We start from the raw sequence: 23,133 nt of genomic DNA, 5'->3' as shown, positions 1-23,133 counted from the left end.
CAAACCCTCTCCTCCGCCCTTGATGCGGTTGCCCCTGCCCAGCCCATCCACCTTCGCTGCTCCAATCCCCAACCCTGGCACTCCAAACTTACCCGTTTCCTCCAAAAATGCTCTCGTACTGCCGAACGCCACTGGAGAAAATCTTGCTCCCTGGCTGATTTCCTCCACTTCAAGTTTATCCTCTCCTCCTACAGCTCTGCCCTCTCGCTCGCTAAGCAATCCTTCTTTAAATCCCTCATTTCCTCCCAGTCCTCCAACCCCCGCCGCCTCTTCGCTACCTTTAACACTCTCCTGTCTCCCCCCCCTCCCCCCCTCCTTATCTGCCACTGACTTCACCTTTTTCTCCTCTAAAATCGCGGCCATCAGACTTGAAATCTCCTCCTCCACCCACTCTTCCGCCACCCCCCCTTTTGCCCTTCCTCCCCCCTCCACTCTCCCCCCCCTCTCCCCCCCCCTCTCCCCCCAGCCACCAACTCTTTCTCTCCTTCCGCCCCACCTCGGGTGAGGAAGTCCACTTTCTCATTTCTTCTTCCCCCCCTTCTACCTGCCCCCAGGACCCCATCCCTTCTCACCTTCTTCGCTCCCTTTCCACCTCCACCTGCTCCCACCTCGCTCCTCTTTAATCTGTCCCTCTCCACCGGCATCTTCCCCTCCGCCTTTAAACATGCTCTCGTCTCACCCATTCTCAAGAAACCCAACCTTGACCCCACCTCACTCTCTAATTACCGCCCCATTTCCCTTCTCCCATTTGCCTCCAAAATACTCGAGAGACTTGTCTGCAACCGTCTCTCCACCTACCTCTCTGAACACTCCCTCCTTGACCCTCTCCAATCAGGCTTCCGCCCCCTCCATTCCACTGAAACTGCCCTGGCTCAAGTTACGAACGATCTCCTCTCGGCTAAAGCCATGGGCCACTACTCCCTCCTGATTCTCCTCGACCTCTCAGCGGCCTTTGACACCGTTGACCACCCCCTCCTGCTTCACACCCTTCAGTCCATTGGCCTCTCCGGTACCGTCCTCTCCTGGTTCACCTCTTACCTTGCCGACCGTTCCTTCTCTGTTTCCACCTCTGATTCTCTCTCCCCCTCTTCCTCCCTTCCAGTCGGGGTCCCTCAGGGCTCTGTCCTTGGACCCTTACTATTCTCACTATACACCTCTTCTCTGGGTGCACTCATCAGCTCCTTCGGCCTCAAGTACCACCTTTATGCTGATGACACTCAACTCTACCTTTCCTCTCCTGATCTTTCTCCCTCCCTTCTCTCCAGGGTATCCGCATGTCTCTCTGCCATCTCCTCCTGGATGTCCTCTAGATTTCTTAAACTCAATCTTGCTAAAACTGAACTCATTGTCTTTCCTCCCTCTCGTACCTCCTTCCCCTCTGACCTCTCCATCACTGTTGACAACTCATCTATCTCCCCTGTTCCCCAACTCCGCTGCCTAGGTGTCATCCTCGACTCCTCTCTCTCCTTTGCCCCTCACATTCACTCTCCAAATCCTGCCGTTTCCAGCTTCGCAACATTGCCCGCATTCGGCCCTTCCTCTCCCAGGATGCCACCAAATCTCTCGTCCACTCTCTGATTATCTCCCGCTTGGACTACTGCAACCTTCTCCTTATCGGCCTCCCCCTCTCTCATCTCGCTCCCCTTATATCTGTACTTAACGCCGCTGCTAGGCTTATTTTCCTCTCTCGCCATTCCACCGCTGTATCCCCACTCTACCAAGCCCTTCACTGGCTCCCCTTCCCCTACAGAATCCTTTTCAAGCTCCTCACTCTGACTTGCAAGGCCCTCGCCAACTCCACTGCTCCCTACATCTCTAACCTTATCTCTATTCACACTCCCTCCCGCTCACTGCGATCGTCCAACGATCGTCGCCTCTCTTCCCCTCTGATTACCTCCTCTCACGCACGTATCCAAGACTTCTCCCGCGCCACTCCCCTCCATTGGAACAAGCTCACCCGCTCCATCAGATTTTCCCCTAATCTGTCCTTTTTCAAACGAACATTAAAAACCCACCTTTTCCTTAAAGCCTTCCAGTCTCATGCCTAAACTCCCACCGGTCGGCTACCTCTCTTTCTCATCCCTTCTTCCCTTCTCCCCCTTCCTCGACTCCGTCTCCGTTTCTCCCGTCTCTCCGTCTCATCCATGTGTCTGTCTGTCTTCCCCTCCCTTTAGATTGTTCGCTCCTTTGAGCAGGGCTCTCCTACCTTCTGTTTCCATCACTTTTAACTGTGCTCTCCAGCTACTCAGCTCACCTCCTCTCAGTCCCTCTGCCCTCTGTCTCCTCTCGCTTCTATCCGCTCCCCTCAGTGACTCTCAACCTGTCATCCGTGCCCACCCTCTTGGGCCATAGTTACCTGCCTATACTCACTTTTCCCCTCCCTCCCTCGCTTTCATGCTGTGCCTGAGCCCCCAGAGTTATAGTGCTTACTGTTACTTGTACTGTGCTGTTTCACCTTGTACTGTGCCATTGTTTGTCCTTGTACGGCGCTACGGATACTTTGTGGCGCCCTATAAATAAAAATTAATAATAATAATAATAATAATAATAATAAAGACCACCAAAGCTGAAATTCTGCCCTGAAACCAGCATCTAGAGCTGTATTTCCCAGATATTCAGATGTACCCAACCACATGAGTTCCAAAAGTTGTTCTGGCCAATTTTTCACAGCCTTGTTTACCCAAGTCAAGGCAAAAATGAGTCTCCACAAAGCAAAAGCTGCTACATCGATTTAAGAATGGTCTAGAATTTTCTATCCATACTATTCTTAAATGCTGTGGCATCCAGGAATTGAATAGTGGTAGCCTGAAGTCAAATGCAATTTATGGGCATCTACCATAGGTGGAGTTTCCATTTGTCCAAAACTACTTTTGGTAGTCATATTGCCAAGCTATAGTAACTCCTTACCTTCCAGGATGTGTAGTGCCTGCCAAACCACCTGCAATAAATCATCCACCTCATGCTGTCTTGCACAGTCCTCATCACAACCCGAGAAAATATCATGTATGGAGGGAGGAGCACAAACATTTTAAATATTTAAAGTGCCAAATTTCTAAAGGAGTATCTATACCCCATAGTGCAGTGTCCCCAAGTAGATGTAATAGAAAAGCCAAGTACCCGAGAGAAGCAGTTTGTAGATGGATGGGCTAGCTTGTTAGTCAGACATATTATATATAGTGCCTTTTTAAAAGATCCCTTTTTTTTTTTTTTTTTTACTGAACAAACCCATACATCTAAATAAACAGGGGAGGCACTCTGTAACAAAAAAGTGATCAGCAGTTTCTGCTAGTTAGAAAATATACCAGGAATAGAGAGACCCTCTGTGTTTCGTCAGCTGCACAACTTTTCTTTTTTTACTTTTTTCTGCACAAATTTCTTCCCTGGCAACTCCTGAGCCTGCCTATGTTCTAATAAAAGAAGCATTCACTACAGATCATTGTGCACTACTATTTCATTTGATATTTAAAATTTCTGGCACAGAGGGGATATCAAAGGTAAGCTCAGCAACCAGTTCAATTTGTGGCAAAAATTATTGAACCAGCAAAAGCTCCCTGGTCATGTGCAGTCAGTGCTTCCTGCATTAAACAAGACACAGACAGGTTCTGGAAATGGCTAGACAGTGGAGAGTAATGCCATAGATCTTAATATTTATAGATTATTTCTTTATATTTAGAGTGGCGGCAAATTCAATACATAAAAACGAAAAATATAATAAAAAGAGATTACATGCATGGGGTGCTGAGAAATTTTTATTTTACAATTGTCAGGTCCACGTGCAAACAAAACAGCTTGTGTTCTGGGCAGCTACAGGCATTTGGAGGGCAGCACTGGAGTTAGGCATTTGGAGGGCAGCACTGGAGTTGAGATTCAATCCAATGCATTGGAGTGACACACAAGGAATTCCCACTGCTAACCTCAGATCACCACTTGGCGCTGCTGATCGTTATTTAAAGAGGAACCCCACAATCATATCAAGACATTTTTGTGGGAGACAGGGCTAACAGAGCCAGCAGCCAAGAGTGGTCGTTGGAGATTCCTTCTGCTCACTTCCATTCTCCTCCCCTATAGACAACAGAGTGATAAAATATTACAGTACTTCAACCAGCAGTAGGGAAGGGGGTGGTGAAGATAGAGATGAGTGCAAGGCATTTTAGTGCACACATGAGGAGAAGGTCTTATCTGAAAAGGCTACAGAATGATAGTGGTGCTACACATGGGAAGAATGTACAGAAAGGCTTTCTGTACAAACATTCCAATAAACGTATGTCCTTATAAGGCAATAGATAAATCATACGGTAAAGCTTTAAGAAAATGTGGTTAGAGTACTGTGACTGGATCATTTATAAATAACCTGTGGTATAAATTTATTTAAAAGAAAAAGCGCAGGGCGCTTATTTATATAATTGAAAATTTGCTTATTTTTTACATTGTAGGTATGTTGGTAAAATAGATATCTTTATTTCTGAGACCAGGGAAGAAATCTGTTTGTTTTATCTTTGCTAGAGGAAATGCATGATTTCTGAGGTATGTATCTGATACAATAAGCCTTTGTGGAAGAAGTGTTTTGTGTATCATGATGTGGAGAAAATGACTCATTTGGGGTTTTGTACCTTTCTTTGGGAATGTGTATTCTGTGACTGTCTGAAGAAAGGACCCATGTTAATCTCATGTTAGACCTTTTGATGTGTGAGGCTCTAGCATCTGAAGGCACAGGAAGGTTTAATTACACTGCTGTTAGATTTCCTGCGTCTAAAAACGAGATGCTGAAAATCAAACATTTAGAATATCACAGATATGAGAAAATATTGTTAGTGTTGCATGTAAATCCATGTTTGGGTAAACAAATTGCATCCAGATTCTAAAAATAGCTCAGAAATTAGTGGGCTGGCTTACCCACTGAGGCTGTGTTCAAATCTGTATAGAAAGCACTGTCTTGTATTGAAAATTGTTCTTCATGTTCCATCCGACCTGCTCCCCGGTACCTTCAACTAGGATGAGCAAATAAACATCAATTGCTTCAAAGACCTGCTTGGAAACTTCTCTATTCCTGTGACCTACAGATTAGACCCAAAATCGAATCCGTTCCCGGCTGTTTCTGAGGTTTGGAACCAGCATCCAGTACCACCACTTTGCCGCTACCCAGCAGCTCTGGCCAGTGTGATAGGCCAGTGGGCATCCATCCACAGCAACCCTGATCCATAGGAAGATGTCAGGAGTACCAGCCCAGGTACACCAATAACGGGGTATAATCGCAGCATCAGTTACTCAGAAGTAACCAGATACTGCGGCAAGAGGGCGCATTTGGGATAACGAAAGAGAACGATGGCAAAGTAAACCCAGCCAGTTCCCAGCAACAACAGACAGGGTGGCATAGGTGGTCCATCCTGTCACATATACAGAGCCATATCTGGTGTTATATGGATAAAAACAAACCAGATCTTGCGACAATGATAATATTCGGAGCCATATTGGTTCCCAACAATAGTATGCAAAGACATATATTAAGCCAAAAGTAAATTGAATGGCAAATACCTACCAACCTTATGCCTTGTGTGGACTTTTGTTTTTCCAACCAGAGCCAGCAACTCCAGTGTTTTTGCACTGTACAGGACAGTTTTGAGACTGACCACTAGAAATTGTCTAAGAAGGCTGGAGGAAGTGAGGCACAGTCTGCCTACTACTCATACAGTGGTACCAACTAACTGTTCCTTGGTTGAGGGCGCTGCACTCATTAGCAGGTATTCATGTACCAATAATCACATTTTCTGGCCGAGCATTTGCGGTGGGCAAGTAAACTTTGGTATGGGGGCTAACAAACTCGCTGACTTTATGTTGTGCATTTCTCCTCTAAAGTTTGTAATTTTAGGAAATAGAGGTATTTATGCAGGTGCTGCTTGGGATTGTTAATTAGTTTGTGGTGGATTTTTTGAATACTTGTATTTGCACACTGTTGTGTTATGAGGTAGTGATAGTCATACCTGTCTGCAGAAGCTTCATCTATATGGCATCAATGAAATCAGGGAAAGTTCAATTTATGCTAGTCAACTACTTAATTTTAAGTTTTTGAACATATAAAAAAACAACAACTTTTTTTTGCTTTATTCATGTACCATCAATGCTTTAGACAAGATGTGAAAACAATATTCACATAAATTGTTAATTGGAATCTATTTAAGGTATTAATGCATGTCAAAATCGTGTATATATTGGCCTGGCCCTGATGGCAAGAAAAAGTCCACAAACTTCTGACACTCAAAGGATTAAAGGATACAACAGTGTAGGATTTAACTGTAAACATTTCCTGAGATAAAAAAATAAACAGTAATCCTAAACCTCATCAGTCTCCAAAGTAGCAAAACTGCTCTTAGTTTTTTTCAGCTAAACATTTAATTATCCATACAAATATCTCATATCAAGTTTACATGACGTGCAATGAATGCAAACAATGTATAATGTAATAGAAACCAATCTCAGGATTGATACTGGTATGTGCAGGAGTGTTTAAAGTGAATAGGCAATGATGATGTAAGTGTAAAAAAGAATTAGCTACTATTGCCATTATCACTTTTGTCCTTACCAGGATTTGGGTTCTCCAAAGTGGAGATAGTTTATGCTGTACAGGTCCATGTCCTCTGTATGCCATGCAAATGTTGTCTTCCACATACCAAAGTACAGATAAGGAGTATTAACACCTTCAATTATAATGCCACATTCATGTTCCACCATGTCTAGCAGAGTGTTCAATCCTGCAATGTTCCATAGCTGGATATCCTGCCAAAATGGAAGGATATATCGTCACACAAGAAAATGTCATCAGGAAGTTGAACCCTTGGAAACAAAGTCAACAGTCTGTGAACCAATATCATCAAATCCACATTTAGTGGCTGTGTGTGAGTGAGTAGGCAATAAAGTATGAATTTATATATACACACATCGAAAGAATGAGTTCCACAAGATATAATAGAAAAAATAAGTAAGGCTCACATTGTCATAGAGGGAACCACTAATATCTGCTCCATATATGGGGGACATGAATGTCAAATTCTTCCAATATTTACGTTCCAAATCATCAAAGTCCTGGTGTCGTGGAGTGCAGTACCTACGAATGACATGTAACATGTTACATGCATGCACACAGTATGAGACTACCAAAGACCTTACTTAATAGGTTTGTTTTTACCCCCACTATTACATAATAGCAATACAAGTATATACCTGTACATCTTTCAGCAAGAAATCTCTACCTTTTTGGGCCTGAAGATGTGTCAGCAAGTTTCAAACAGCTAGGTCTAGTCACATCTTAGAAGGTTACAAAAAGTAAGATTGTGATGGATGACAAGACATATCCTTTTTTATGCAAGGCAAACTTCTCTATTAGTCACTAATTGACCAGATGTGAAAATGTCATCTTATTTAAGACTGGCCACTTGTTTTTGCTATTCTTAAACTTACAAAATTATGACATTATGTTGATGATTAACAAAAATGGGATTTTTATACTTACGTAAAATCCATTGGGGGACACCGGGGACATTGAGGTATAGAGTAGGGACAGGGTGAACTGGCACTTTAAACTTCTGTTTAACTAAGCCCTAGCTTCTCCCCCTCTATACCCCACCTCCTGTCCAGCCTCAGTTTATGTTTAACCAAGCCCACAGAAAGCGGAGATAGAGAGAAACAGGAAAAGAGAATAAAATTAACAAACAATAACATTCTCTTACCAACAAGACTGCATGTCAAACTGTAGGAGAAACTAGAGCGTTAAGGGTGGGCGCCCGGTGTCCCCCAATGGATTTAGAGAAACGGATTTTACGTAAGTATAAAAATCCCATATTCTCTGTCTTTCGTTGGGGGACACCGGGGACATCCCAAAGCTGCCCTACAGGAGGGAACGCTCAGAAGAAATGGCACGAAACACCTTTCTTCTAAAGCTTGCATTCTTGGATGCAAACACATTAAACTTGTAAAAGTTAGTGAATGTGTGTACAGACTACCACGTGGCTGCTTTACACAGCTGTTCTCTGGAAGCACCATAGCGGGCCGCCCAGGAAGCACTTACAGACCCTGTAGATTGCTTGCATAGATTATCTGGGACAGGCTCCCCAGCCTTACTATAAGCTTGACGAATAACAGCCGTAATCCACCTAGCAATAATTACTTCAGAAGCTAGCCAACCTCTTTTGTGAGCATGATAGAGACTCAAAAGATCGTCAGTCTTGCGCATCTTCTGAGACCTCTGCACATAAATTCGGAAGACTCGGACAACATTGAGAAAACCAATAGAAATATCGTTAAACGGATTACATAAAATCAATCAGGACCGGAATGACAATGTGTTGATTCAGATAAAAACCAGACACAACCGTAGGAAGGAAAGAGGTCCTGTTTCGAAGAACTGCCCTGTTTTTATGAAAAACAAGAAGAGGAGACTTGACAAGTCAAGATGATGGAGGGACAAATTGTGGTATATCAGAGATTAGTAGTGGAAACACAAGAACGAACATTACACATAAAAACTAAATATTTATTGATATGCATTAAAAAGTCAATAAAAAGCGAAATATAGAACAGAATATTAAAATTTCGAAGTTGGTTACAGGCTGATCAAAATGAAATGTTAATATCAATAATACAATCTAGGAGTTCAGTAATGAAATACGCATGTATGTATCTGCATCTGAAATTATAGAAATCTGTATATCTCTTCCAGAGAAAGCTTAATAATTGGTATCCATAATTGGACCTCCTAATATACAATCATAGTACCAAAAATCATCATATTATAGTTTTTGTTCCTGGGATATAATTGGTCCCTTGATTAATTATATTTATATAGACAGAAATTTCCAAGTGTTCTCTTTATCTGTGTGCTTTACCAGATGGATAACTGAAAAACTCCCTTAAATAGGGAATAGAGGATATATACATTTATTATACTGATGTAAGGTAAGTATGTTCCTTTTTAATGATGACTGTATTTAATGATCGGAGACCAATATATAGGAATATATCCAATACTAGTATTTTAACATTGGGTATTAATCACTAATATCAGGGTTAATCCTGATATTAGTGATTAATACCCAATGTTTAAAAGAAAAGACGAGCTCACACCACTGGCGACAGCGGAGGAGCAAAATGTCTGTCATGCGGACTACTTTTTTGCAGGTTTCGCTACTGGACGTCAAGCCAACAAGGCCTGGCGCCCACGCAGCAAACCACCCCTAGGGGCGGATGACTGGCCTGCAGAAGATTGGCCTGAAGAATATTAACCCCAAAACCTGAGGACTGAAAGGACTGGAATTTGGATAATCAAGAACCTTTTCAGACTACCCATCAGCCTTCCAGGACTTAAGGCAGAGAATACGACGAGCTGAAACTGCAGAGGCAGAAAAATGTGCACCAATCAGTCCCGCGGTATGTAGCTGCCTCTCATAAATAACACAGGTCTGCAACCAAAAAGCTGTTTTCATAATTTTATCTGATTCTTATGTTTTTTGGTGCGCAGAATTCAAAAATGACCACCGTTTTTTCCTGGGGCGTCAGGTTTTTTCACAATCGAAATGTGCCTTGGTCAAACAGGTAGCTGGAAATCGCTAAATTTCAAATTCATCATACTTGGGGGAAAAAAACTGAACATGGAAAAACAAATTTATTTTCACTGCCAGTGCTCCCAAAAACATGAAAATACATGTTTATTGGTCCTGATGGTGATCACTGCAAAGTTGACTGTGCTTGCTAGAAGGGTTGATGGCTCAGGTCCACATTCAGTATGATTCTTCTGAATGGAAGCTTTTCATTGACTCTTCCAAAAGAAACTTAAAAGCACATTTACTTCACAATGGTGGCCGTTATGCGTCCATTCCTGTTGCTCATTCGTTGTACTTGAGTACCAACGACAAGTTCTCATAAGCCTTCTTCAAGAAAGTGGGTTATCAAAACCAAAACTGGTTGGTATGTGGGGATTTAAAAGTATTGGGTTTGCTGCTGGGACAACAGGCTGGGTACACCAAATACCCCTTGTTTTCTATGTTTATGGGACAGTAGAGACAGACTAAATCACTGGAAGCAAAAAAATTGGCCACCAAGAAGTCTAGTTGTTGGTGAAAAGAATGTTCTCAGAGATACATTGGTACCCCCCTGAGAAGGTTTTATTACCACCACTTCATATAAAATTAGGATTAATGAAGCAATTTGTTAAGCCACTTCCCAAAGATAGCGAATGCTTCAAGTACTTGGGATCCAAGTTTCCAGGTTTAACGGAGGCAAAACTGAAAGAGGGGGTTTTTGTTGGCCCAGATATTAGAAAACTCATATCCGACAAAGACTTCATCAGTTCAATGACTCCAACTTAAAAAGAAGCATGGGTTGCCTTTACTGTGGTCATAAAAATCTTTTTGGAAAACCAAAAGGAATTACAAGGAAATGGTGGAAACAATGTTGAAAGCGTTCCACAAGCTTGGTTGCTCCATGAGCTTAAAAGCCCATTTTCTCAACTCACACCTTGACTATTTTCCTGAAAATTTGGGAGCAGTGAGTGAAGAGCATGGAGAACGTTTCCATCAAGATATAAAAGAAATGGAAAGACGGTATCAAGGGAAATGGAGTGTTACGATGATGGCTGACTACTGCTGGATGTTGTACAGGGATCATCCGGAAGCCACCTACAAGAGGAAAAGCTCAAAAAGAAGCTTAGAGTTTAAAAAAAGACGATTTCACAAGCAATCTACTTGAGTTGTGTTAATTTTGTCGTAACCTGTGCAAATGAGTTAATATTTTTCATGTAAATAAAATATTTGCGTTAAGAGATTTTTTTTAAACGATGACCACCCGTTTGTTCAAAAACCTGACGTCCCAGGACAAAACAGCTGTCATTTTTGGATTCAGCGCACCAAAAAAACGTAAGAATCAGTCAACTAAACAAAAGCAGCTGTCCAAAAAAATTTTTTTCAGACCTGTGTAATCTATCGCCCTCTGAATTTACTCCACTAATGGAAGCCGTTCAGAGGAAGGCCTGCCTGCCAACAAACCTTGAAAACGGTGTTTTGAACAGCGTTCTACTGCTTTGTTAACCCACACAGATGCCAAAGCAGGCCTGAAAGAGGCACATGCTTCCACAAAAATGAACTTAATGACGACCTTAACCTAATGGTCTGTACCATCCTTAAGAGTGGCTATGTTAGGAAAAGGATTAGTAGTTACCTTGGCTAACCCTGTAACTGCAGCATCCACACGTGGAAGCGCCTACCATTTAGCAAAAACTTCAGGAGGAAAAGGATAAACCGAATGCAGTCACAGAAATACTTGGAACTTGCTATCTGGGGAAGTCCAAGGCTCTGACAACAAATCTTCCAATAGGGAAGAAGCCAGGAAAAAGAAAGAATTCCCCCCCCCCTCCCCCCCACCATGCAAAAAGAGGAGCCTGTGCAACATGAGGAACCTCTTACTTAGGAAAGTGAAGTACCTGACACACAGCTTGTAGTAATTCCTCCACATTCTGGCAAACCGAATGAATCTCCTCTACAACCGAAGGAGCATCCATGTCAGAATTCACCGCTAAATTACCTTCATTCTGGGAACTACAGTCAAATCCGGCTTATTTTCCTGAAGTTGTGGCGCCATCCTCCTACGCTTACGTGAGGAAGCCGGTGCCGCAGATTGTAACATCCTCTCTAAGAGGAAGAAACCTAAACCAAACCCTGTACAGAGGATGCAATTCCCTGTACCCAAGCAGGCTCTACAGACTCCGCCAGGGAGAAATAGTCAAACATTGACTTAGCGAACTAGAATCCATGTCAGTTGCTACAGTGCAAGCAGAATCAGAAGATGGAGCGACCACAGCCTGTGACCGCACCAACTGAGCAAGTTCACCCACTGTATTGGAGAGAGACCGAACCCAGGCATGTGTTGCCGTATGTAAAGCAGCAGCTGCTGTATTACACGGTATGCTCTTTGAAAGCCGGCAGGCTGTGCACAGAGCCTGCGTGCCTGACTGACCGGATGGTAACTCAACGTGACAGACAGCCCAGGTGAAACTCAACAGTGATGTAACACCAGCTTTACCACGCATGGTTTTTCCCCTTCTGACATGTTAACAGATCGGACAAAACACAAACAAAACAGTGTAATAAACAGTGTAACAAAACACAATATAAATAACAAGCAGCCCACAAAACTGAACAGAAAGTGAGCCTGCAATACAGCCCCACAGAGTAAAAGTAATAAACTTTCGAAAATAATCCCCAAACCTTTCTATCAGGACTCAGGACAGAAAAGGGGAGCTATAAAATGGCTGTTTATTCTGGTGTCTGCACACAAAATAGTGAGAGACCACCATGAAGGAAGTGTAATTAAAATTAACACCACTCCCCCAGGGCCCAGCACTGAATTGGTAACATTCAGTTCTCAACCAATCCAGTGCCTAGCAGGGCTCACTATGTTAGTGACCCTTGCCTGACCCTGTCTCCTGAGCTAAAAATAGCTTTTTTTGTTTTGTTTTTGTTTCATAAAATGACTGCTTCTAGTAAGAAGCAGACTGCTCAGGGACAAACTGCGATTTTCTACCCCTCTCTCTCAGGATTGTGCTGGGAGAGGGTTTCACTTACCTTCTGCTACCCCTCCTCACGCAGTGTCTGCAGTCTATCTGACTGTCAGATCAGGAGGACGGACAGCCTGTGGCAACTGTGTCCGGCTCCTAGGAGGGTATGAAAACGTTGGGAGAGGGAGGCTGGCATCAGAGGCACCTCTCACAGCACCTCCGATTCCCCCCCCTCCTCCATACAGCACTTGCCGTGCGCTGCATACTGATTCCTGCCATAAAATAATAAAAATAACAGAAGAGGCCCAGACACAGTTCGTTCGCCGGGCACTTTAACTAAACTGAGGCTGGACAGGAGGTGGGGTATAGAGGGCGAGGAGCTAGGGCTTAGTTAAACAGAAGTTTAAAGTGCCAGTTCGCCCTGTCCCTACTCTATACCCCAATGTCCCCGGTGTCCCCCAAAGGAAGACAGAGAAATAAAAAATGATGGAGAGTAAATAGGGGTCATAAACTAATCATTGCAATTTAACTGTACAGTTAGACAACGCAAAACAAAAAGCTCTGAGTGGTTCTTATGGGTTACTACACAATTTTTTTAAAAAAATTCCGTACACCGTTTTTATAGACTAAAATAAATTTGGTCTTACTTGTCACTGTTAGCTAACTTCCGGTATTCTCCCACAGTCATAGGTTTCTTCTGGATGTTATACTGAGTGAAAAGGCCAGACTGACCAGTCACTACCTGTTGAATTGGAGCAGGAATCACCATATCATCTAAGTCATCATAAGTCCTTCTTGGGCGCCACTCTTTGGGAGGAATAATCTGCAGTGACAATGTCCAATATCATAGTTTATCATGTGACCACATGTATATAGTATATTGTTGCTATCTGCCTGATAACAGATTCTCATGACAAAGAGAAGATGCTCTACGTAAAACGTCTCCTATGATTGCCATCTAAAAGCTATGCATGTCCCCAACAACCATATAATGCTATGTCACAAATAAAAGTTTATAGTGACACTTGATGACAGTAATGCAGATAAAAGCAGAGTGAAAATTATTTGCATCCTTCTGGTCTATGTTTTAATAAAAGCTGTTCTGTTAGATACTTGGGTTTGATTACAGGTGGAAGGAAGCTCAGAGCAGTGTGCAATGTTTTTTATGTACTTTCTCCCTTTTGCTGTATGGAAGGAGAACTGTGTAATTTTAGTTGAAATTTTACACACACACACACTTTTCTCAAAACACAACAAGAACAATGCTTTAAACAGACAATTTAATCTGTTTGACTGATGTATGTAGCCTGCATAGTCATTTAATGTACAGAAAACATTCCTTTTTTTTTTTTTACTATAAATTTATTTCTTTAGACACCCATTTAATCACATTGGAAAGCTTAAAAAAATGGGGTTAGGGATTTACAAAATGCACACTCAATGATAGTCTGACAGAGATTAAGAAAGCAGAAATAAAATTAGACCCAAATTCAAAATATATTCAGTACATTTTGAAATACTTTTGTGCATATTTCTAAGTGTTGGACATTATACAGGCGCTGGATCCTCGCATTGCCCCCTTAATTACAGCAATGTCACCGTTGCTATTTTAAGTCGTAACAAATCACACTGCTGGGATTTTCTACTGTCGCAGTTTACAGCAGTGATATCGGAAATGGTGACTGTCACTTTTGAAGTCTGTATTTCCTACATGTCTCTCTTGTAGCTTTTACATTTTAGTGTCGCTATAACTGTCATCGAACTGACATACCCTACCCATCAAAACAGCTCTGAGTGGTCAGAATATGTGAAAGCCACTCTGATTGATCAGAAGTTAATATTGATAAAATTGTATGAATGTACTTCATTGCAACTAAACTGCATGCGAGGTTGGCTGCCATCTCTGCCGTATGATTATACACCTTTAAAAGTATATTCATGCGTTACATGCATTTAATGTATTATGTCGATTTGCAAGTATCTTTAGATATGTGCAGCTCTGCATACACATGTAAATGCACCATTCTTTTTTTTAACAATTTACATTGCTGTTTTTCACGTAAATTGCATCCAACTCTACATCAGGCCCACAATCTCAAGATCTGCAAAGGTATGGGAACATTCACGTATATACAAATATGGGGTCTATAATCCAGAAACTTAATTTCCATAGGGTTTTGAGAGAAAAAGAGAGAATTTCTGTACTTATTGTCGTGAACATAGAGAACTTAGTTATTTATAAGGGTTAACCCATCACATAATTGTGGGGAATAAGGGATAAATCATAACTGCAGTATAAATATGTTATTTCAAATGAATCCATTGATAAGTTCAGCTACTAAAGTGTAAAATGTAAGGACAGGAAGCTTGTTGTATAGATATTTGCACATCCCAGTGTGAGAAGATAACCATGTCACCTGTAGCAGCTTCAAAGGGCTCTTGCTGTGAGATACATCCTGACAAAAGTTAGTTTTTGGACTCCTGAATAGACTTTGTGGGGCCGGTCACAGCTGGACATCCTTGCAGCCCAAGGCAGCATATAGAAATATGAGCTTTGAAGGAAAATGTTTTCATAGTTCATATTTTGGAAAATCCTGGTGCTACTCCATACTGAGGAGCAGAAATCACACCAGGGTTGTGAATGACAGGTACGGGTGGTATCCGGGAATAGCTAAAATCCCATATCTTTGGAAAAGGTATGTCACATTGTCAAAATTTCATCATGTTTGGTATCAAAAGATGGACAAAGTCATAAGGGATTTATTAATAATAAAACTGTGTCTGTGTGATGCGCCACAGAAACGTTAGGTCACATAGTAGAGTTGGGTATTAAATCAGGCAACATGCAAATGGTGATTGAAAAAAGTATCACAAACACAACCCTGGGGGGCGGAGACATATGTGGAAGTGTCTTTAAAAACTGAGACTAGTTACAACAAATTGTCAGACTTATTCGGAAATCAATTCACATTGACAAGCTGTCCATCTTCCTTGCCAATTTCCCATGGCACAGAGTATGCCATTCACGTAAGTGAAACTCTGAATGTAACCCCGTTTATTTTAAACTGTTTTGTTGGTTGTGTCAATCTATTAATTGTTTATTCATTATTTTTTTATATCTATATGCCCTGTACTTTTGTATATTAAATCTATAATTTAATATGTTGCATCCTTCATACTCTAATGAATCCATTAGCCTGTTAAGAAGAATATAGCGCGGCCAAGTTAACCCTTTGAATGCCAGTGTGTGATTTGTTAATACATTTGATTAACAAGCTGTGTGTGCTTGCATTTACATTTGTGTAACAGTCTGGAGAAGAGTTAACCCTTTGCTTGCTGGTGTGGGTCTTGCTACTCTGTGGATAGCTAGAAGCCTTGTGGGCCAGTGTGGGACAGTATATTGGGGTCCTATTGCCCATATTCAATAGGTGGTGGCAAACCTGAAGGGTGTGAGGTGTGAGTGCTGTTTGGAGGGGCAATTCAGTAGGTCTATAACCTGTGCGATAGGTAAAGAGAAACTACGGGCTGGAATCGTGTGACCTCATATAGCAAACACCCCAAAGTCACGGCAGCTGTGAGCGTGTTTGTGACACTTTCCACTAAATCCATTTCTCCAATTTTGGGGAGAGTGCTTAACTTTGGGGTTATAGTGGGTTCGCTGGAGTAGGCGCACTTAGTTTAAAATTATTGAATCAGGTGCTTCTCCTCCCCCTCCTTTTTATGGGGATTTTTTTTTGTTTTTTTACTAGCAAACACCATAGGATAGGACCAAAAGAACCAAATCAAACATGAATCACCAGACACTTAACTAATAAGAGGACACCTCATTTGAAAGAGGGGACTTTTTCAAAAGAGTGGGCCCTAAGATTCGATGTGTCAGGATGGGAGAAATATGGCCCCTTAAGTGTCCCCCCAAGGCCTGGCTCTAAATAAATTTTCTGCAGGTAGTCGGTGAGGTGGCAGGGTTTAATAAAATCATCACATGTTGGCATAATTTCTTCATTAAGCCCAGCCCCCTTCCACTTCTGACAGGTGTGGGGGACAGGAAAGTATAATTTTAACTCCTTTGAAGCCATCCACCTTGTGAGTTAGCAGATGGGCCATAATATGGACCTACAACTATACCCACTTCTCCTATATCTTGTTGAATACCTTATTATGGAGAGACCCTTCCCTGGAATGAATGGCATGCCTGATTAAGAAGTCGACTTCCCATCTTCCTCCCCCAAGATTACCGATATTGCTGACACACATCTTTCAGCCCAGCGCTTAATCCTGGCAGTCTCCTTCAAGCTAGGAGGTTTTCGGTGCCCCATTATGATTTATGTATGCTACATCCATGACATTATCTGACTAGATGCAAATAGGTCTGTCCCTTAGGAACAACTGAACTTGTAAAAGAGCAGGACACCATGCTGAGCTCAAGAAAATTTATGAGGAGCTTTGCCTCATCTTGGGACCAATGTCCCTGTAGTGGGAGGTTCAGAGTCATCTCTCCCCACTCCCCACCTGTGCTCACAATGTCGAGATTTTGCCTCTTCAGCCACCGGAAAGAAAAAAAAACAAAAAAAACCCGACGTGTCTGTGGTGGCAGTTTGAAAAACAGTGTTGCCAATTGAAGGTTAGACCTTGACCACCTAACCAAAATTTTGCACTGGAAATTCAGAGAGTGGAAGGTACAAACTGCATAGCTTTAAAATAACATACTATTTTCCCCCTAAGCTTCATGCAATGGAGTACTGACACCTGTTTGAACTTATACAGAGCTTTCAACGTGTCTTCTGAATTGCTAGAATATTCTCCACTGGAAACAAACAAACAAAAAAAAAACCTGATGTAGAAAAGGAGACCCAGAAATATCATGCTTTGGGCTGGGATGAGAAAGGACTTGATATAGTTTATTGCCCAGTTATGTGATTCCAGCGTCTCCGCTGTAATCCACAAACGGTTCAGGAGAAGTAATGCAGATCTGCCTTTATGAGAAGGTTGTCCAGGTATGATACAATAACTACACATTTTCCCCTTTAAAAAACTGCCATAACAACAATGATTTTGTAGAATACCTTGGTGCTGTAGCCAGACCGAAGGGCAGAGCTCTGAACTGAAAATGAAAATCTATCACTTTAAACCTGAGAAGGTTGTGATTCTCCTCCCAGATAGGGATGTGGAGATATGCATCTTTTACATCCATGGAGAAAAGAAATTTGCTCCGTGCCATTCTTGACAGATTTTAATGGCTCCATCCTGAATCTCTCCACCTGTAGATTAGTGTTTAATGATTTCAAAATGGGCCGAAAAGTGAAGTCTTATTTTTGTGCTAGAAATAGATTTGAGTAGCGATTGTGGCTACGCAGCTATATTAGAAGAATGTATTTTTATTGAGCTACAAACTTCTTATTCTAATATTCGGACTCCCCAAAATATTACCAAATGCCCTGTCTGACTTCTCCCTTCGAGTGAGAAGCAGACACTTACCAGTCTTGTGCTTGCCGGCTCCTGGGAGACCCGACTGCGCGGCCGATTGTTCTTGGTCAGGCTTTATTCTCGTGTGCTCTCCCCACCTCGCCTTTGTAGGATCGTGCCGCTCCTGTCTGTGCCCTAGTGTGGTTACTTGGCCGTTTGGAGTGTGTGTAGGGATTGCAGTTGGACTTGGGTTTCCTAGAACTGTCTGGCTGCTGCACTAGCACACCCTGGAGTCCTTAACTGAGCGGTGCCATAATGATCCTTGCAGTCGACATTTTTGGACTTCGATGTGCATTTTCTCATTTTGGTTACAGACTTTTTATTGGGTAGTGCAATTACCCCACAACTGGCAGCCTTGAATTATTGTTATAAACACAATAAATAAACCTGAGCTCATATATTGACACGATATGTAATCGTTATAGTGACTTATCAAAAATGATTAGGTAAAAGCTATACAGACAACAATCAAACTGCAAAACGGACTGAATAGAGTGTTAGATGAAACAAACATATAAATAGTTCATGGAAAATGTACAAACGTGTGTGTGTGTAAACATGAGAAGAGGTATAAAGGTAACGGTAACAGTCTCAAGGTGCCTTAATGATTGAAGAAGATGATTTGTGTTTCAAGTGGTTTCCAACAGAAAAGTCAAACCTTTTCTCAAATGTAAAAGACATATTAAACAGTACCTTTTGTAATGTTCAGACATCCATGGGTCTCAAATACCTAAGCCGTGGCAATTTCTGTAAGCAGTTACATGTCCCTTGTTCTTGAAAGGAATTAGTTCAAACATTAGGAAGATTCTAGAAACAGTGCTGAATCCCCTTGATAAAGGACAAAATGGGTTAAAATTCCTTTATAAACTAGTTTCTTCCAGTTGATGCTAGTTGATGATAGTTCTAGTTGAGGGAATTAAACATCACAAATTCAAAAGCTCATGAAGTCTTACTTACTCTACTTAGGCATGATGAATTCAGATCCTTAGTGTAGTTTAGTGACGAAAAAATAAAATAAAAAATTTGCTAATACTGAATTTATTGTTAGTTGATGGTAGGTGAGGGGGTTAAAATTATGAAACTTACACCTACCAGGTCAGCCCCTGTACGTTCTTCCTTTTTTCTCCTCTCCCCTGACACTTCTTCCCTCATCTGGTCTCTAGCGCTCCCCTCATTGATCTTCCTATGACCCTTAACCTCATCTCCTATAATGTCAAGGGCCTCAACTCCCCTCAGAAACGGGCTAAACTCCATTCCTCTCTTAAATCTCTTAAAGGAGATTTGATATTCCTACAAGAAACTCATTTTGTCCATCATCTCTACCCTGAGCTTCGCTCCAGAAAATTTCCCTTGACATTTCATGCAAGTGACCATAGGCAGAAAAAGCGAGGTGTAGCAATTCTTATTGCACGCCATTTAATTTTTGAACTACAGGACTCTCATAAAGATAAGGAAGGTAGGTTCCTGATCCTCATAGGCACTCTGAATAATCTCCCCTGTATTCTAGTGAACCTCTATGCACCCAACACCGACCAGCATAGGTTCTTAAAAAAACTGGGTTCTTTGTTAGCGCGTGTTCGTCAAGGTGAACTTATGGTCGCTGGTGACTTCAACGCTGTTCTAGCCCCGACTATAGATCATTCCTCAGGCCCCTCCTCGTCTCCCACACCACAGCTGCCTTACAGGCTTTTCTAAAACTCCATAACTTGTACGACTCATGGAGAGTATTAGACCCTCTGGCCAGGGACTATGCCTTCTTTTCTTCTCCCCATAATACCTACTCCCGGATTGACATGATCCTGCTCAGCCACGACCTCACTCTTAAACTTTGCTCCTCCCAAATTTTCCGTTACCTGGTCAGACCATGCCCCTGTCTCCGCTGTACTCACCTCCCTCGCTCATCGCCCTCCTGGAGCAACCTGGAGAATCAACAAATAACTCCTACATGATAAAGAAACCACTACTCACCTAAATTCTCTTCTCTTTTGCTGTCCCACCAATAAACTGAAGTGGCTTTAATGCTGTGTATTATAAGAAGTTTGCTGGGCTCCTGGTCCCCCGTTTGCACACCCTATTCAACTCAATCCTGACTGGGGGTTCCTGGTCTAGGGATTCATTAGAGGCTCGGATCTCCGTCATTCATAAAGAGGGTAAGGATGTTCATGACTGCGCTAGTTATCGACGTATCTCCCTGCTTAATATAGATGTCAAATTATATGCAAACATTTTAGCTAATAGACTAAATTCGGTCCTTCCCTCCCTTACACATTATGACCAAGTTGGCTTTATACCGGGGCGTCAGGCCAGAGACAATACCAGGAGAGTCGTTGATCTGATTCATATCATTAATACCAGGAAGGCCCCGGCTATTGTTCTCTCCCTTGATGCCGAGAAGACTTTTGACAGGATCTCCTGGAGCTTTATGTCCCGAGCCTTGTCGGCGTTTGGGATTTCGCGCAACCCTCTCACGGGTATTCAAGCCTTATACTCTCGACCCTCCGCAAGTGTCATGATCAACGGTTCTCCCTCTGACCTTATAGCCATATCCAACGGTACACGGCAGGGGTGCCCTCTGTCTCCTCTCATCTTTGCCCTTGTTATAGAGCCTCTTGCGGCCTCTATCCAGGCCTGCCCGAACATACAGGGTGTGCAGACGGGGAATCTGAATAGTAAGCTCTCTCTCTTTGCGGACGATGTCCTTCTGACTCTCCTGCAGCCCGAGGGGTCTCTCCCTGGACTTTTTAGCATATTACACTATTATGGGCACCTCTCAGGGCACAAGATCAATATTACGAAATCGGAAGCTCTCCTCCTTAATATTCCCTCCCCAGAAGGATTGGTACTCACCTCCCGCTTAAACTTTCGGTGGCAGAGAAAGAAAATTAAATACTTAGGTATCTTCATTACCAACTCCTATGACTCCCTCTACCGGGAGAACTACCCGGCCCTCTTTGCTAAGATCAAGTCTGAATAGCTCTCCTGGCGCTCACTGATTATTTTGTGGCTGGGCAGGATTATCTCTGTCAAAATGAACCTCCTTCCTAAGCGCCTCTACTATTTCCAGACCCTTCCTGTCCGAGTCCCCCTTTCGGATCTGACATCTATCCAAAAATGTCTCTCTAGGTTTATCTGGAACGGCCGGTCTCCCAGGATTAAGCTGGCTCTCTTAAAGAGACCCACCAGAGGTGGTGGCAGGTGTTTCCCGGATTTGAAAATTTACTATTGGGCGGCTCATCCGAGCCAGATCGTAGCCTATATATTTGCTACTCAAACATTTTCAGCTTCTTTGACTTATGCCCATCACATGTACTGTTCTCTGTTTTTGTCTCTTGCCCTGCAAATGTACTAATTGTTGATTCTTATCTGTACATGATTGCTATTTTTCAAAATAAATAGTTAAAAAAAAATAAATTATGAAACTTAGTAAATGGGTTCCTAATCTATAAGGTGGCAAAAAAAATAATTAGTATTAATCTAAAACAAAACAACAAGATTAACCATGTCAAGAAATCCAACCAGAAACATAAATTCAATTAGTCATAAGAAATCATATTAAATATTGTCTCATAAAAGAACAAAAAGGGAAGTGAGCAACAGTAAAATAAAAAAACAAACATAAAAAGCTTCACTCTGGTGGCATTCACATAGATTATGCCTGTGTGTCCTGCTAATGGGAGAAGTGCAGTTTGAAGGAACTTTGGACATGTATGGAAGAAGCAGCAATGTTTCCGACTTCTGCGTACGGAAATCTGTGAGAGTAAAAAAAAAATTGCCCTTATGCGTTTGGTCTGAGTCAGACTCTCTCACGCCCTGTCTGACAATGGAATCATCCTTCCAACCTACTTGATCCTCAAAATCTGAGTCCCCCGGAATCTCACCCTCTTTCTGAGAGGAAAATTCCAATTCTGAATCCTTGAGGAAATGAACCATGGCAGATCTCCGTCGCATGCGAGGCATCTGAGCCAAGGATGATTCCAGCAATCTCTCTAGTGATGAATACATTTGCATTAAAGCCTGAACTGCTTTCTCCAGGTTATGGACCTAAGATGGTTCCTGGACCACTGCTGTGGGTTTTGGTAACTTTTGAGGTAACCTTTCCTGTGAAGGTGAGGAGTTGTCAGGGTTTCTAAGGGGAGATTAGGAGGGATTCTATCACTTACCTCATGAGCTCTGTGATGGATTGGGCTAGCGACTTAGCCCAGGTTGGTTCCACCATCAAGTTTAAGCAGTGTTCCCCAATAATAGAGACAAAAAAAATACAAAAAATTCCTATACTACCATCTTAAAAAGTTATATTTAACTATTAAGAAACACGACAGGGATTGGAAGGAGACCACTTTGGCACTAACGACATCATCCTTTTATTGATGATGTTTGGAATATTACAGATCAACATCACTAACACTCGTTTGCACATTGTGTGCAGCATCAACTGTGCTTTGGAGTAAGCTGTTCATTGGAGCAGTAGCCCTACAGGATTTGCGCAAGATCCCCGGCTCAGTGGACAAGCAGTAGCATTCTCCCTACTATCAGTGGGGCATGGTATGTGTGAGACGTTGCCCAGCTGTGGCGTGATTAACATAAGCATTTGCCATCAGCTCAGTTACAAGCCTAACAGAGTGCCATCTAAACGGTGTGGTAAATTCAAACACATCGCTGTAAGCTGCAGTGCGATGTACCGCATCTCCTAGCTGCTGGTGTGAACATTGCTCTATAATAAGATCCATCTGTCGGAAAAGCTTGACTTATTATCACTGGAATATTTCCTCTTTGGGGAAACGCTCACTCCAATAAATGAAGTAATTTTCAGCATATAAAACAAGTGTAGATTTTCTACAAGGTATTTGTTTACATGTTATCAGAGGTGTTTGCAAAAAAGTAAAGTACTTGTCAGCTGAGGGTCCCAAATAAAATATTAAATGTCAGGCACTCAAATAAAATATTACATTGACAACTAGAAATCTACATGACTTCCCCCTCAGATAAAAACATTTTTTAAATTAGCCCAGTAAGGGATAATTAGGTTCAGCAGACATTCTGTCAGGAAGCCAACATAAGATATGCAGATCACAGACACGCATTGACTTGACCCTGTATGCCATTTCCTACGTAGAGTAGACTTCCTTTCAATA

At 42.2% G+C, this 23,133-nt stretch overlaps 1 protein-coding gene across 3 annotated transcripts in view; it reads right to left on the bottom strand.

Moving 5' to 3' along the window:
• The window catches only part of LOC142149051 (lysine-specific demethylase 4B-like), a 208,013-nt gene that overhangs the window by 162,183 nt on the left and 22,697 nt on the right, over nt 1-23,133 (bottom strand). For all 3 annotated transcript variants that reach the window (XM_075204831.1, XM_075204835.1, XM_075204834.1), the window contains exons 3-5: nt 13,186-13,361; nt 6,985-7,099; nt 6,578-6,771 (exon numbers count right to left, since the gene is read on the bottom strand). In XM_075204831.1, the coding sequence (XP_075060932.1) occupies nt 6,578-6,771; nt 6,985-7,099; nt 13,186-13,361 (485 nt within the window). The remainder of the gene's footprint in view (nt 1-6,577; nt 6,772-6,984; nt 7,100-13,185; nt 13,362-23,133) is intronic.

The sequence above is a fragment of the Mixophyes fleayi genome, chromosome 1 (assembly GCF_038048845.1).
Source record: "Mixophyes fleayi isolate aMixFle1 chromosome 1, aMixFle1.hap1, whole genome shotgun sequence".
NCBI classification, from domain to species: Eukaryota; Metazoa; Chordata; class Amphibia; order Anura; family Limnodynastidae; genus Mixophyes; species Mixophyes fleayi.
This window is presented reverse-complemented; position numbering and strand designations above follow the sequence as displayed.